We start from the raw sequence: 13,503 nt of genomic DNA, 5'->3' as shown, positions 1-13,503 counted from the left end.
GAGAGACGGCGTATGTGTTTTGAGGGGAGGGGGGTGGATAGGATAACAGGAGTGTTTTCCAGAGGTTGGCATATGTTCCTTAACCCATATTTGCAACAAATTGTCCTTTTCAATTTCTGTCGAAAATAAATTGCCATTACCAGTTGCAACTCAAACTGATTATGAATTGAAGATGCATGGAGTATTTACTGAAGTCAAAAAGCCTCATACTGTATGATGAAATGGCCTCTTTCAGATCCAAATATACCCATCCTCCTTAGCCCGTGGTCCATTAGACAACTTCAACCGCATGCTTTCACTATGTTCATCCATTCATTCCCTTTTGCCTCTGTCCAGCTGTGTACAAATGTGAGCCCATCTCGGAAGTGAAATGTAAGACGCATGCCTGTGTAACAGCCTTTAGCACACACAGAGGTGTCCAATAGACTATCCCTCCTTCTCCCCACCCCTGCGCTCTCTCTCTTCCTCTTCTCATTTCTCTCTTAACCCCTCTCTGCCCCCCTGCCCCATCTACATCATTCTCTCTCGCTCTTACCCCCCCCCCCCTTCTCTCTCTCTCATTGCAGTGCCCTTGATGCCTCCTGCCCAGAGCCAGCCCAGATCTGCTCCGAGTCCTCAGAGGTTCCCTGTGAGTAGCAGCTGCTCCACTCACACTCCCTCTCTCACCTCGCCCCCATCACACGGTTAGCGGCGGGCCTCTTTGTGAGGGAAATATCATTATGGCAATTAGATGCCCGCTCTGGTCCAAATACTGTTAGAGCAAATCTGTAAACACTCATACCGAGTCTGTCTGCACAACTGGAAATGGTTGATAGGGGCTTTAGGCAGTGGCTGGCCTTCTTGGAGGGCTGGGGTGGCGGAAGCTTAGATTAGTTAGCACTCTCTGGATGTGCTGGGGCTCAGACTATGCGGTTGGCATCACAATGGAATCCTGAAATCAGGGGTCCGTCCCAAATGGCACCCTATTCCCTACATAGTGCACTAATTTTGAGTTCTATGGGAATAGGGTACCATTTGGGACACAGTCCAGGATACAGCCTACTACCGCCAGTGAAAATACCACTTTCTTAGGGCAAGTTTGTGGCACAAAGCAGAACAGACCTTTAGAAGGCTGTTTTGAATTAGAAAAACAACCCAAAAACATAATTTTGGTTTAATACTAAGGGATAAATAGATATTCAGGTAGTCAAAGAAAAGGAATCATTGAAGAACCTCTGAGGCTGCGTTTAGACAGGCACCCCAAATCTGATATTTTTTTCACTAATTGGTCTTTTGACCAATCAGATCAGCTCTGAAAAAGATCTGATGTGAAAAGATCTGATGTGATTGGTCAAAATACCAATTAATGGAAAAAAATCGGAATTGGGCTGCCTATCTAAACGCAACCAGAGTAACATTGAACCCATTACAGAGATGACAGGAAAGGAATGCCTTTAAAGTGATTACAGCACTGGCGGGGAAGTGGATTGGCCAGGCAGCCAACTGTGCCTCAAGTTACTCAGGTTGCGTTAGTGCTGGGCTATATATCGAATTAATTTGAATGTATGTTTTTGCGCGATATTCTAAATGCCTGTATCGCAAGAAGGTTTTGTTATTTTGCGTTTTTAATAAGCGTTTATGTTGTATTTTGGGTCTCCTCTCCTTCGCTCCTCTGTGCTGTGTGGACCTTCCCCATTTACACCTCAGATCTGTATATAATGACGAGATGCTCATGTCTCCGCCCTAACAATGGGAGTCGTTGTCCCAAAGGCAGGAAGGCAGGCAACAAGCTTAGGTCCAAAAATAAGACCATAGAAACACATTGGGCTTATTTTGGACAGATTTTATTACATTTTAGTCATTTAGCAGACGCTCTTATCCAGAGCGACTTACAGGAGCAATTAGGGTTAAGTGCCTTGCTCAAGGGCAGATTTTTCACCTAGTCGGCTCGGGGATTAGAACCAGCGACCTTTCGGTTACTGGCACAACGCTCTTAACCACTAAGCTACCTGCCGCTTGATGTGGTTTACACACACACCAAGCCCCTCCCCCTGCCTCTCACGCCAACAAAGTTGACAGATCACATCTTCCTCTCTGACAAGCGGTTTCAACCCGCTATTTGCATTTGAGGTTTGGTCCAAAAGAATCGGTAATATGGACACCAAAACACATTGAGACGTTATTTTACTGTAATAGAGAAGTTCACTTTTCAAACGATACCCTTTTTATGTCTCAACTACTCAAATTGCGTGCAGAACAGACACTACTAAAACGGGAGTATCAGTGAACATTGATTCTGGAAAATGAGTGCTCAGAGTGCTCAGTTTGTCGAGCGCGGAATTGGTACGTTAGCAATATTTTAGCCAAAGACTGTTATACTAGCTGTCTATTCTGTTTTGTAAATGTGCAATAAGCATAAAACACAATCAAATAAGGAATTGGCAACTCTTTGTCATTCTGAGAAATAAGATAGGCCACTTGATTTCAGCATCTGAACAAAGTGGACAGGCTAACATCCTTTTCAAACAGTTGGAGACAGACAGAAGAGTGTGTTCATAACAATTCAACTGTTCAACCTTGTTAGCTAGCAAATAGATCCAAGTTGGCTAAACTTGAAATATAAAGATTAGCTGGCTAATCACTAGCACAGTTTGCGAGATTGTTGAGACCTGTGTTAATTTTCTATAGCCTAATGCCTGCTGCAAGAAATTAGTCATTATTAGTGTGTGTGCATTATGCATGGTTCTAGTTACATTTGTAAGAAAAAATTGCATTTTCACAGACAGACTTGAAAGTTAAACTGTTTTCATAAAATAATTACATTATTAGTGGTTGTGGAAGGCTTATATTTAGTCTAGGTATAACTTCACAAGCTCTGAATTCGTTAGATTATTGCTGTCTGTTTGAAATGCAGTGTATTTGTCCTTTAATTGTACAACAACCCATATATATATATATATATATCTTTTTTTTTTTTTTTTTTTTTTTTTATTGAGATATATAGTGACTCGCCCATAAGGTATGATTTTTAGGCCATATCGCCCAGCCCTAGGATGTGTTCCAAATGGCACCCTATTCCCATATGGCTCTGGTCAAAAGTAGTGCACTATGTAGGGCAGTGGTTCTCAAACCTCTCCTCGGGTACCCCCAGCCGTTCCATGTATTTGATCTATTACACCGCTAACACACCTGATTCAACTCATCAACTAATCATCAAGCCTCTGATTTGGTGAATCAGGCAAGCTAGTTCAGGGCTACAACAAAATTGTGAAACGTCTGTGTGTCCCCGAGGAGATGTTTGAGAACCACTGATGTAGAGAACAGGGTGCCAAGCTAATGATGACCAGGCATCAGGTGGCGCTGGTGCTGATTGACACCTTCTCGGGAAGAGCGTTTTATATGGATTTATGCAAATCAGCCATTGAAAAATGGCTGCCTCCAATTGCATTTGGCGAAAGGGATACTTACAAACCTTGTCAACAAATGAGCCAGGGTCTCGCATTTAGAGTCTGTTATTTGGAAAATGCCTACATTTTATTCAATCTTCCTCATCTCCTTTCCAGTCTGTGATTGCGGTGGACATTGATAGCAGAGAGAGTGCTCCAGTGTGTGTAGCAGAGCTGTTTTTCACTATTATCAGAGTTGGAGGGAGAGAGAGAGAGAGCGAGGCTGAGCTGATGCCTAGCATAGTGTTGGATTCCCCAGCTGTCACTCACGTTTAGGCTGCTGTTGCCAGGGTCACGATTTGAAATGCAGGTGACAAAACACCCAGCAACATCCATTTACCACTGGGCACCAGATTACGGATGATTATCATACATTATCATACCATCAGACTTAATTGTTCAAGAAGGGGAGGGGTGATGCCCCCCTCCCCCATATGTAAAATCATTCTATAAAACATTTGGATAATTATTATGAAATTAAGAGCTAATTAGGGGGCTATGACGATAGAAACTGCTAGTCAAGAATACAATTTTAGGTTTGTAATTCGGGCCAAATGGACATTTCTTGCATCTAGCATATCAAGGGCCTGGTGGTGAAAATATAATATATTTTGCCATTTGTTCCAAATATGAATATGTTGTAATATCATCAGGTTAGATATTGAAAATATAAAAGTAGCCTAGGTTTCATATTGTCCAAGCTACAAAGATAACATTAAAAGGTGACATTGAAGTCACATCAGGCTAATTTTCTGTCCGATGGCGGAGGTACTTATCTAACATATCTTTTAGTCTCATTGGTCAACCGTACCATTGTCCTTAGAAATATGAAATCCCTCCATCAATAGTGGCAACAATGTGACATTTGTACAAGACACTATGTCCAAAGAAGGACCGACCAAAACAAATGCCCCTTCTAATCCTCTTCATTTCCATTTCTCATTGAATGGTTTGACATATGGTCCGGTCCATTGTATGACGTTTGTCTTAGCAAGCACTCTCTCTTTCCGAGAGGGATATCTGCAGAATCAGTTACACATTGAGCACCTCTCAGCCTGTTTATCAAGGATTAGCACTCAGAGTGGATGAGCCGCGTTATCAAATTCATACAAATTTCCAGAGGTATTATGTAGACAACCGAGCCTCCATTGTGCAAACCGGACTGACCTTTGGAACAGAGCGATAATGTCCAAACTAACAATATGATCCGCTCCCTCTCCTCCTCTGCTTTGTTAAGCCTCGTTGATTAACTTTCTGTTAAGCAACTTTGGCGACTCTCTCTCCCTTCCAGCATTCGAAACACCGCTCTATCCCGCTCAAAATGCCGTCAGTCTACCGGCGAATCAAGGTGGATTAAGCCTAGATAGCATCTTAAATAATTTACAAAGGGGCGAGGAGGAGGGAGGTCTAAGAACCCCATTTGTGGAAGTGCAACGTGTTGAGTTGAAGGTTAATTTTTCAACAGAGACTGATGTTTAAGAGAATAAAGGAGATTCAGGTTATGGGGGGGGGATCTTATTCCGAGGAGGGATTATGGGATCGTTATCTGCTGCTTTTCCTTGACGGTAGACTAGACGCAGCACTGTGGTGTGGTTTTTACTGTTTCTCGAGTTAACGTTTTCCTGGCCAAGATGGCAGATTTTTTTGTCATGTTGCTAGGATGCCAATAACACTAGTGAATTAGAGGTTTACTCTCACTTATTCTCAATGGTATTTCCTCTCAAAATGGTGTAAACATTGGTACATTTTACCCAGGTCAACATTGTGCCTAATGAGAATGATCCTAGCCATTCAATTTGTAGTATAATAATATAACCCGAAATGCACCTTTTTCGTTAGTTTTAATTAGTTTGTGATTACAGTGGTTCCCAATGTGGAATGAAATGTATGAGTGTGTGTGTATGCACCTCTCCCCCCTCACAGGGATCGGGGGACTTCCAGCAGGAGCACATGCCTGGTAATTTTGGCCAGCCGCCCCAGAGGCCCCCCCATTACATGGAGCCCTGGAGGAACCAGCCTCCCCCTGCCCCCCAGGACAGAGAGCCCTTCTTCATTGGGGGTAAGACCACAGCTTGCATCCCAAATAGCACCATTTTCCCTATATAGTGCACTACTTTTGACCAGGGCCCTCTGGTCATAAATAGTGCACTATATAGGTAACAGGGTGCCATTTGGGACACAGCCCTCCTCACCCACCCACGCGTCCTTCCCTGCCTTTAAGGGGTTAAATCGTCTCTCTTAGCATAGCTAACCCTTCTGGGCATTAACCCCTAGCAGTATACCTTCAGGGTACGCTGCGAGCATAATTGCAGAGTTCCATTAACTAAATTAATTAATGAATTTCATTGTCATTTTTCGTCAACGATCTACACAAAATACTATGTTAAAGTTCATGAAAAATAAAACACTAATACTATATATCTTGATTAGATAGATAAGTATTCAACCCCCTGTGTCAATACATGTTAGAGTCACCTTTGGCAGCGATTACAGATGTGGGTCTTTCTGGCTAAGTCTCTAAGAGCTTTCCACACCTGGATTGTGTAACATTCTTCAAGCTCTGTCAAATTGGTTGTTGATCCTTGCTAGACAACCATTTTCAGGTCTTGCCATAGATTTCCAAGCAGATTTAAGTCAGGAACATGCACTGTGCTCTTGGTAAGCAACTCCAGTGTAGATTTGGCCTTTTGGTGTTTTAGGTTTTGGTGTTTTAGGTTATGCTGAAATGTGAATTAATCTCCCAGTGTCTGGTGGAAAGCAGACTGAATCAGGTTTTCCTCTAGGATTTTGCCTGTGCTTAGCTCCATTCCGTTTCTTTTTTATCCTGAATAACTCCCCAGTCCTTAACGATTACAAGCATACCCATGACATGATGCAGCCATCACTATGCTTGAAAATATGGAGAGTGGTACTCCGTAATGTGTTTTATTGGATTTGCCCCAAACATAACACTTTGTATTCAGGAAAAAAAGTTAATTGCTTTGCCGTATTACTTTAGTGCCTTGTTGCAAACAGGATGCAAGTTTTCGAATATTTTTATTCTGTACAGGCTTCCTTCTTTTCACTCTGTCAATTAGGTTAGTATTGTGGAGTAACTACAATATTGATCCATCCTCAGTTTTCTCCTATCACAGCCATCAAACTCTCTAACTGTTTTAAAGTCACCATTGGCCTCATGGTGAAATCCCTTAGCGGTTTCCTTCCTCTCCGGCACCTGAGGTAGGAAGGACACCTTTATCTCCCCATGCTCAAAGGGATATTCAATGTCTGCTTTCCATTTACCCATCTACCAATAGGTGCCCTTCTTTGTGAGGCATTGGAAAACCTCTCTGGTCTTTGTGGTTGAATCTGTGTTTGAAATTCACTGCTCGACTGAGGGACCTTACAGATAATTATATGTGTGGGGTACAGAGATGAGGTAGTCATTCAAAAAACATGTTAAACACTATTATTGCACACAGAGTGAGTCTATGCAACTTATTATGTGACTTGTTAAGCACATTTGTACTCCTGAACGTATTTAGGCTTGCCATAACAAAGGCGTTGAATACTTATTGACTCAAGACACTTCAGCTTTTCATTTTTAATTCATTTTTAAAAATCCCAAAAATCATAATTCCACTTTGACATTATGGGGTATTGTGTGTAGGCCAGTTTCAAAAATCAACAACATTTCTGAAGGCACTGTATGTATGTATGTGCACCTACATGCATTGGAATGAGTCGGGGCTCCTAATATACATTCATATCACTAATTTCCTAATCACTACTTATGTGGAATTAAATACCATCAAATATTGGTGTGGTGTTATTTTCTGTTGATAGAGATGTAGGCCTATGTATGGTGCTTCCCCCAGCCTTAGTCCATACAGCCAAGACTCGAGGCAGTCACTGTCTGATGTATTAAAAGTGAGTGGGAAATGCGGCGACGCAGCAAACAACTTGACGTCTCTGTTGTGGCTTTCTCCTCCCCCCCTACTTCCCCTCCTGTTCTATAGACCCAGGGCGGTTCCCTGGGCAACAGCAGCACATGTTCGATCACCAGAACCCCGGCTTGCTCATAAACAGTAACAACCATCAGATCCCCAGCCAGGGCCACATGGCCTTCAACCAGCCAGGCCTAGGAGGGTTCAACCAGCCGGGCCTAGGAGGGTTCAACCAGCCAGGCCAGGGTCCAGGGGGCCAGCCAGGGATGTTCCAGAGAGAGCCCCCCAGACCCAACCTGCCTCCCCAGGGCCACCCCCAGGGCCACCAGGGCATGTCCAGCCTGACGGGGCTCGGCGGACCCCCCAACACCAGGCCCTTCATTGGCCACATTCAGCCCGGCTTTCAGCAGCAGCAGGTGCCCCCCGGGTCCTTCCCACTGCAGCAGCACCAGTTTGGGATGCAGGTACGGATGAGAGTAAGTGAATCTTCTACCGGTTAACGTGTGTGGTGGTGGCCTGCGCTCTGCCTGTGAATGAGGCGGGTGGAATGATTCATGATTCAAGTATTGGTCCACAAATGGGTATGTGTTGTCTATTTGTTAAGTATTAACTCGGCGTGGATGGAAATCAGTTCAGTTTGTATTGTAAACTATGGCTTTTTCCAAGCTTCTTCACAATCAGTGATTATACAGTACCTGTTGGGATACATGTCAAATGTGAAATATTGTCCGTCCTTATTCTAAATTTGCACAGTTTTTACTCGATTATAAAAATATTGGAAACGCTTGTTGAATATTCCACGTTAGTGAAAATGTCATTAAAACAGCTAATATTTCTCAGAGACCTCCTTCCCATGCAGTATGAATGGTGAGGCACAGACAAGAGTGCCCTCTAGTGTAGGCCTCATTGTTCTACCTCTGTTACCGCGGCTATATGAGGACACCGATTGGAGGTTAATCATATGCATGTAACCGTTTCTCCTTAAAAGCTCCAATCGCGTGCATACGAGAAGTGTGGCTGCTTTTTTATTTTCAAGTTGTAAGTCAAAACAGTCAATCTTTTACCCTATCTGTCAAAATCACTCATTCTGCCCGCTTTGTCTTTTTGCGTTGCAATTAAAACTAGGGCTTGATGCAGCACGGCCCTCCCCACTCACAGCTCCAGTGTCACGACTTGCCTCTCTCCCAACAACAACAACAACAGCAGCAGCAGCACCACAGACAGGACCTGTCTCAGCCGCCCCCCCACCACCACCCACAGCATCAGCTCCACCCCAACGAGCAGCGGCAAGGCCCCATGATGCACCACGGCAGTGGGCAGGGGCAGCCCCTCTTCCACCAGGTGCAGCAGCACGGCAGCCCCAGACAGACGCACTCTGGCGGACCCCACCCACAGCAGCGTAACGCCCCCATCAGGTCCAGAATGGTGAGCAGCCACTATCGGTCATAGGACTATTTGGATTTATGGCACGTTCAAAATGATTTTGAAGGAATCTATGTGCTTTGCTTTCAATCAAAAACCCAACGTGCACAGGAAAAAAAATCACATTGGTTATATAGGTATATCAAGCAAAATGATTGTGATCAAAAGACCAACGAAATACAAATCAGTTTTTCCTCCTTCCACAGAACCCTCCTGCACTGAAAGTCCTTCCCCAGCGCAACAGCAACCTCCGCGAGCTCCCCGTGGCACCTGGCAACCAAAACATGAACAATGTCCGCCCCGCCTCGGCGCCCAACGTCAGGCCCGTTGCCAGGGCAATGCAGGGCGGGGTGCGACCGGGCCTGAATGCTCGGCCGGTCCCAGGCGGTGGCCGGGGGAGAGCCCAGCCTACTGCTGCCAACAAGGCCGCGGCACAGCTACCTGGGCCACCTGAAAGAACGGTGGTTCACAGGGATTCCACAGACACTCAGCCAAACACAGCAGTACAGGTCAGTCCTGCACCAAATCAAATCGCATTTTATTTGCCACATGCGCTGAATATAATAGGTGTAGACATTACAGTGAAATGCTTACTTACAAGCCCTTAACCAACAATGCAGTTTTAAGAAAAATACGTGTTAAGTAAAATAATAGATAAAATAACAAATAATTAAAGAACAGCAGTAAAATAAATATGTACACCACATGTAAATGGCAACTTATTCCCTATATAGTGTAAATAGAGCCCTGGTCAAAAGTAGTGCACTATGTAGGGAATAAGGTGCCATTTGGGATGCACACAAAAGTAGTGTCTAAATAAAACTGTGTTGAAATCATGGCCAAAACAGGGAAACAAAGGCAAACGGCTTGGATTTTCGCGTGTGACTCAATATAGAAATAATTGCGAAAGTGGCCGCCTCAGTTTTATTTCACCAATCATTTTCTCTTTTATACCATCACATATTTAAGGCATGGCGATAATTTGAGAATATTGTATTATTTTGACAGACATTGTGCCTGTAAAATTCAGTAACCTGAGATAATAAGCCGTGCTAAGCCCGCCGTGCTAAGCCCGCCGTGTTCAGTTAGATGGGGCAGTGAATGCTATTCTATTAATTAATGGCCCAATCATAAGGTTATAAATTAGATGAGACTCGTTCACCGGGGAGTCCATTGGAAAAGGGATCAATACCATCATAGTATATTTCTCTGGGGTATCGCTTCTCATTACTACTGTGAATGTCACGCCAATTTAGACGGTTCCAATGGTAGTTACTGCAGCTCTGTGGCTGCACCTTGTTCCCTATAGTGCACTGGCGCTGGTCAAAAGTAGTGCACTATATAGGGAATAGGGTGCCATTGGGGATGCTGCCCATGTTACTAGCTCATGGAGAGTGTGAGTGTGATGTTTCTCATAGTGTCTGGTTGGTTGTAGGATCCCGACGAGGACGAAGAGACGCGGCAGTACCGTCTGAAGATCGAGGAGCAGAAGCGTCTCCGGGAGGAGATCCTGAAGAGGAAGGAGATGAGGAGGCAGATGCAAGCCGGCGTCCGCAAGAAGGAGCTAATGGCGCGCATCATCGGCCAAGGTGACCCACCACAACAACAGCAGCAGAGGCAGTTTCCCCCTAAACCCCAACAGCCCCAGCAAGGCTCTACTGCCTTCCCTCCCAACGGCACCCCACCGACGCCCCCCGCGCTCCGCCAGAACGTGAAGACCCGCCTGCAGATGACCAAGGGCCAGGGTCAGCAAGCCCCAGCGCCAGGCTGGCAGGGGGGCCAACAGGGGCAGAACACTGGCCCCGGTCCCAACCCTACCCAGCAGGCCCAGCAACAACAGCAGCAGCAGAGGAGGAACGTTACCCAGCTGAACCCTATCAGACCAAGGGGGCCCACTGTCCTGGGGAGCATGCCCATGCAGGGAGCCCTGGTGGCAGGTCTGAGTCCAGACCAGGCCCAGGCTCTTGGGCCTAAGTCAGGGGTGAAGAGAACTGTGATGCAGCGAGCCAATAGTGGAGACCGAGCGGGGCCACACATCCCACAGAAAGTCAGAGTTGTCAAGCTTATAGGAGGGGTGAGTGCCTGTTTGGTCATTTGCTTTTAGACTGACAAATATAGGGTTTAAAATTCCCTGAGATTCACGGAATCAGGGTAGAAATCTGAAATCCTTTAAGAAGGATTTCTGGAAAACATGGACATTTGGGAAAATGTACTGGAATTTTGCAACCTTAGACAAACAGTATCTTTATTGTTTGGTTAGTGCCTTTGTCCGTCCAGACTCCATTGTTCCCTTGAATTCAACCCAAGAATTTCCAGATACTTTTAAATGTCACTCACTCCCTAGGAGGACCACATGTTTTGTAACCTATTCGGAATGACATATGGCTCTCTGTCTGTCTGTTTTATTTTGGCAAAATTGATCCATAAAGTGTCCGATTCCTTTTGTTTGAGTGGTGGTATTGAAGATGAGGTGCTTCCACACCCATCTTACCTTTAAATACTGAAAGGCACCAGTCAATAAAGTGAACTGTCTGGCATTTATCTGACATTTATAGCATTTATTTGGTGTTGGTGACACCAGTCCACTGCCCTTAAAGGTTGGTGTCTGTCCTTTTAAAGCCCAAAAGATAAAGACAAGGGAACTTGAAGTGTAAAACAGAAAATACCATTATAAGCCAACTGGGTCCAGATTCATTCCCTCCTTTGTCAGCGTCGATCATTTTATTCTCATTTGATCAAGTCACTGCCGCCACCTTAATTATGAATTAATCTTGTTTGTAAATTGGAAATGGCTTTGTGTTAAAACATTCATATCTGTTGTTGATGAGGCCTTTGTGAGATGTGATAGTATTTTGGAGTAAGCTGCTTTGCTCCCATCCCAGAGGATAAAGGCTGAATCGCAGGCTCTCTCTCTCTGCTGCCTTAGATGAAGATAACTGGGTGTCAGCCGCGTTAATAGAAACCTATGCCGGGCTATCTGAAGTGCTGCATCTCAGAGGGAGAGAGGGAGAGAGAGGGAGCCCATAGCTGTGCTGAAAAGCAGATTCTCCAAATGCTCTCTCTTCCACCTTGTTCCGCTGTCATCGACGGCAGCCTGACAATGTTCTCTCCCTCGCTCTCTCCTTCTCTCTCCCTCCCTCCCTCCCTCCCTCCCTCCCTCTCGTGCTCTCCATCAGCCGTCTCTCAGGTGTGTGAGCCATAGAAACGTCAAGCGTCAACCCATGACACGTGGCAATTAATCTTCCTTTAACAGGGCGGCTCTGCGCCATAATACCTGTGTAAGAAAGAGTCGCCACTTTTGAGGGATTTGGATTTGTATAGCTTAGGCAGCGCAGATAAGGGAGGAAATTAAATTTTCATCAGACAGAACAGGGCCCTACAATGCAACACGCAGCACAAAAGCAAGGGGGGTGGGGAGCAGAGGGGGAGGGGTAAAGGGACGGGGAACATGTCACTCGGTTGTAATGCAGCTTAGCGTCTGATGGGTGCAATCAGCAGCTGTAGATTTCTATAGGAGGATTAATCCATTTACTGTGGGACGACGGCAGGAGACAGGTCAGTCATATATCACTGCTGTCTTTCTCTCCCTCCCCAGTATTGATCTGTCACATTTAGAATAAGAGGGGAGACGAGAGACGACCTTCAGCTGTTTCAGCCTGTGTGTGTGTGTGTGTGTGTGTGTGTGTGTGTATGTGTGTGTGAAAGCATGGTAATAGTAGGCTGTACAGCCCTAGCTATCTGTAACTCTATTTAATAACGAGAGTGTGTCACCATCCATGTTGTATCCATTCACAGCATGAGGTGCACACTGCTCCACCTCAAAGCTAATGTCTTCATGGGATTGTGAGGTGTGAACGGGGAAGCCAGACTCGCTTCAGGCATTGCTTGGCAGTCCATTTCGGCAGGATCTTTTTCAGCCATTTTGCTATTCTGAATTTTCTGTCTGGAATCCGTGATCGGTCTGTGTTTTCTGCATTGCCGGGCACTTGTATTGATTTCATGGACTTAGGACTCCGGTCGGACAATACATTTTGTTGTGTTACAGCCTGAATTCAAAATGTATTCAATATTGTTTTTCTCTCACCTATCTACACACAATACCCCATAATGACAAAGTGAAAACATGACATTTTTGCAAATTTATTGAAAATGAAATACAGATTTATCTCATTTACATAAGTTTTCAATGCTTTGTAGAAGCACCTTTGGCAGTGATAACAGCTGTGAGTCTTTCTAGATAAGTCTCTAAGAGCTTTCCACACTTGGATTGTGCAACATTTGCCCATTATTCTTTTCAAAATTCTTCAAGTTGTTGATAATTGCTAGACAACCATTTTCAGGTATTTTCAAGTAGATTTAAGTCAAAACTATAACTCAGCCACTCAGGAACATTCACAGTCTTCTTGGTAAGCAACTCCAGTGTAGATGTGGCCTTGTGTTTTAGGTTATTGTCTTGCTTAAAGGTGAATTTGTCTCCCAGTGTCTGGTGGAAAGCAGACTGAACCAGGTTTTCCTCTAGAATTTTGCCTATGCTTAGCTCCATTCCGTTAATTTTATATCCTGAAAAACTCTCCAGTCCTTTACAAGCATACCCATAACATGATGCAGCCACCCATATGCTTGAAAATATGTGTAATGATACACCATCCAAAGTGTAATAAATAACTTCATCACGCTCAAAGGGATATTCAATGTCTGCTTTTAAATGTTACCCATCTACCAATAGGTGC

General features: G+C 44.6%; 1 protein-coding gene across 5 annotated transcripts in view; it reads left to right on the top strand.

Annotated features, from left to right (window-relative positions):
• LOC121549997 (RNA-binding protein 33) overlaps positions 1-13,503 on the top strand; it is a 41,877-nt gene that overhangs the window by 21,077 nt on the left and 7,297 nt on the right. For 4 of the 5 annotated variants that reach the window (XM_041862042.2, XM_041862043.2, XM_041862041.2 and 1 more), the window contains exons 10-15: positions 567-628; positions 5,349-5,484; positions 7,424-7,827; positions 8,477-8,776; positions 8,980-9,282; positions 10,209-10,847. In XM_041862042.2, the coding sequence (XP_041717976.1) occupies positions 567-628; positions 5,349-5,484; positions 7,424-7,827; positions 8,477-8,776; positions 8,980-9,282; positions 10,209-10,847 (1,844 nt within the window). The remainder of the gene's footprint in view (positions 1-566; positions 629-5,348; positions 5,485-7,423; positions 7,828-8,476; positions 8,777-8,979; positions 9,283-10,208; positions 10,848-13,503) is intronic. The other variant, XM_041862044.2, reaches the window with a different exon arrangement.

This window comes from Coregonus clupeaformis, chromosome 34 (genome assembly GCF_020615455.1).
Source record: "Coregonus clupeaformis isolate EN_2021a chromosome 34, ASM2061545v1, whole genome shotgun sequence".
In the NCBI taxonomy this organism is placed as follows: Eukaryota; Metazoa; Chordata; class Actinopteri; order Salmoniformes; family Salmonidae; genus Coregonus; species Coregonus clupeaformis.
Note: the sequence above shows the minus strand (reverse complement) of the source record. Positions and strands in the feature narration are given on the sequence as shown.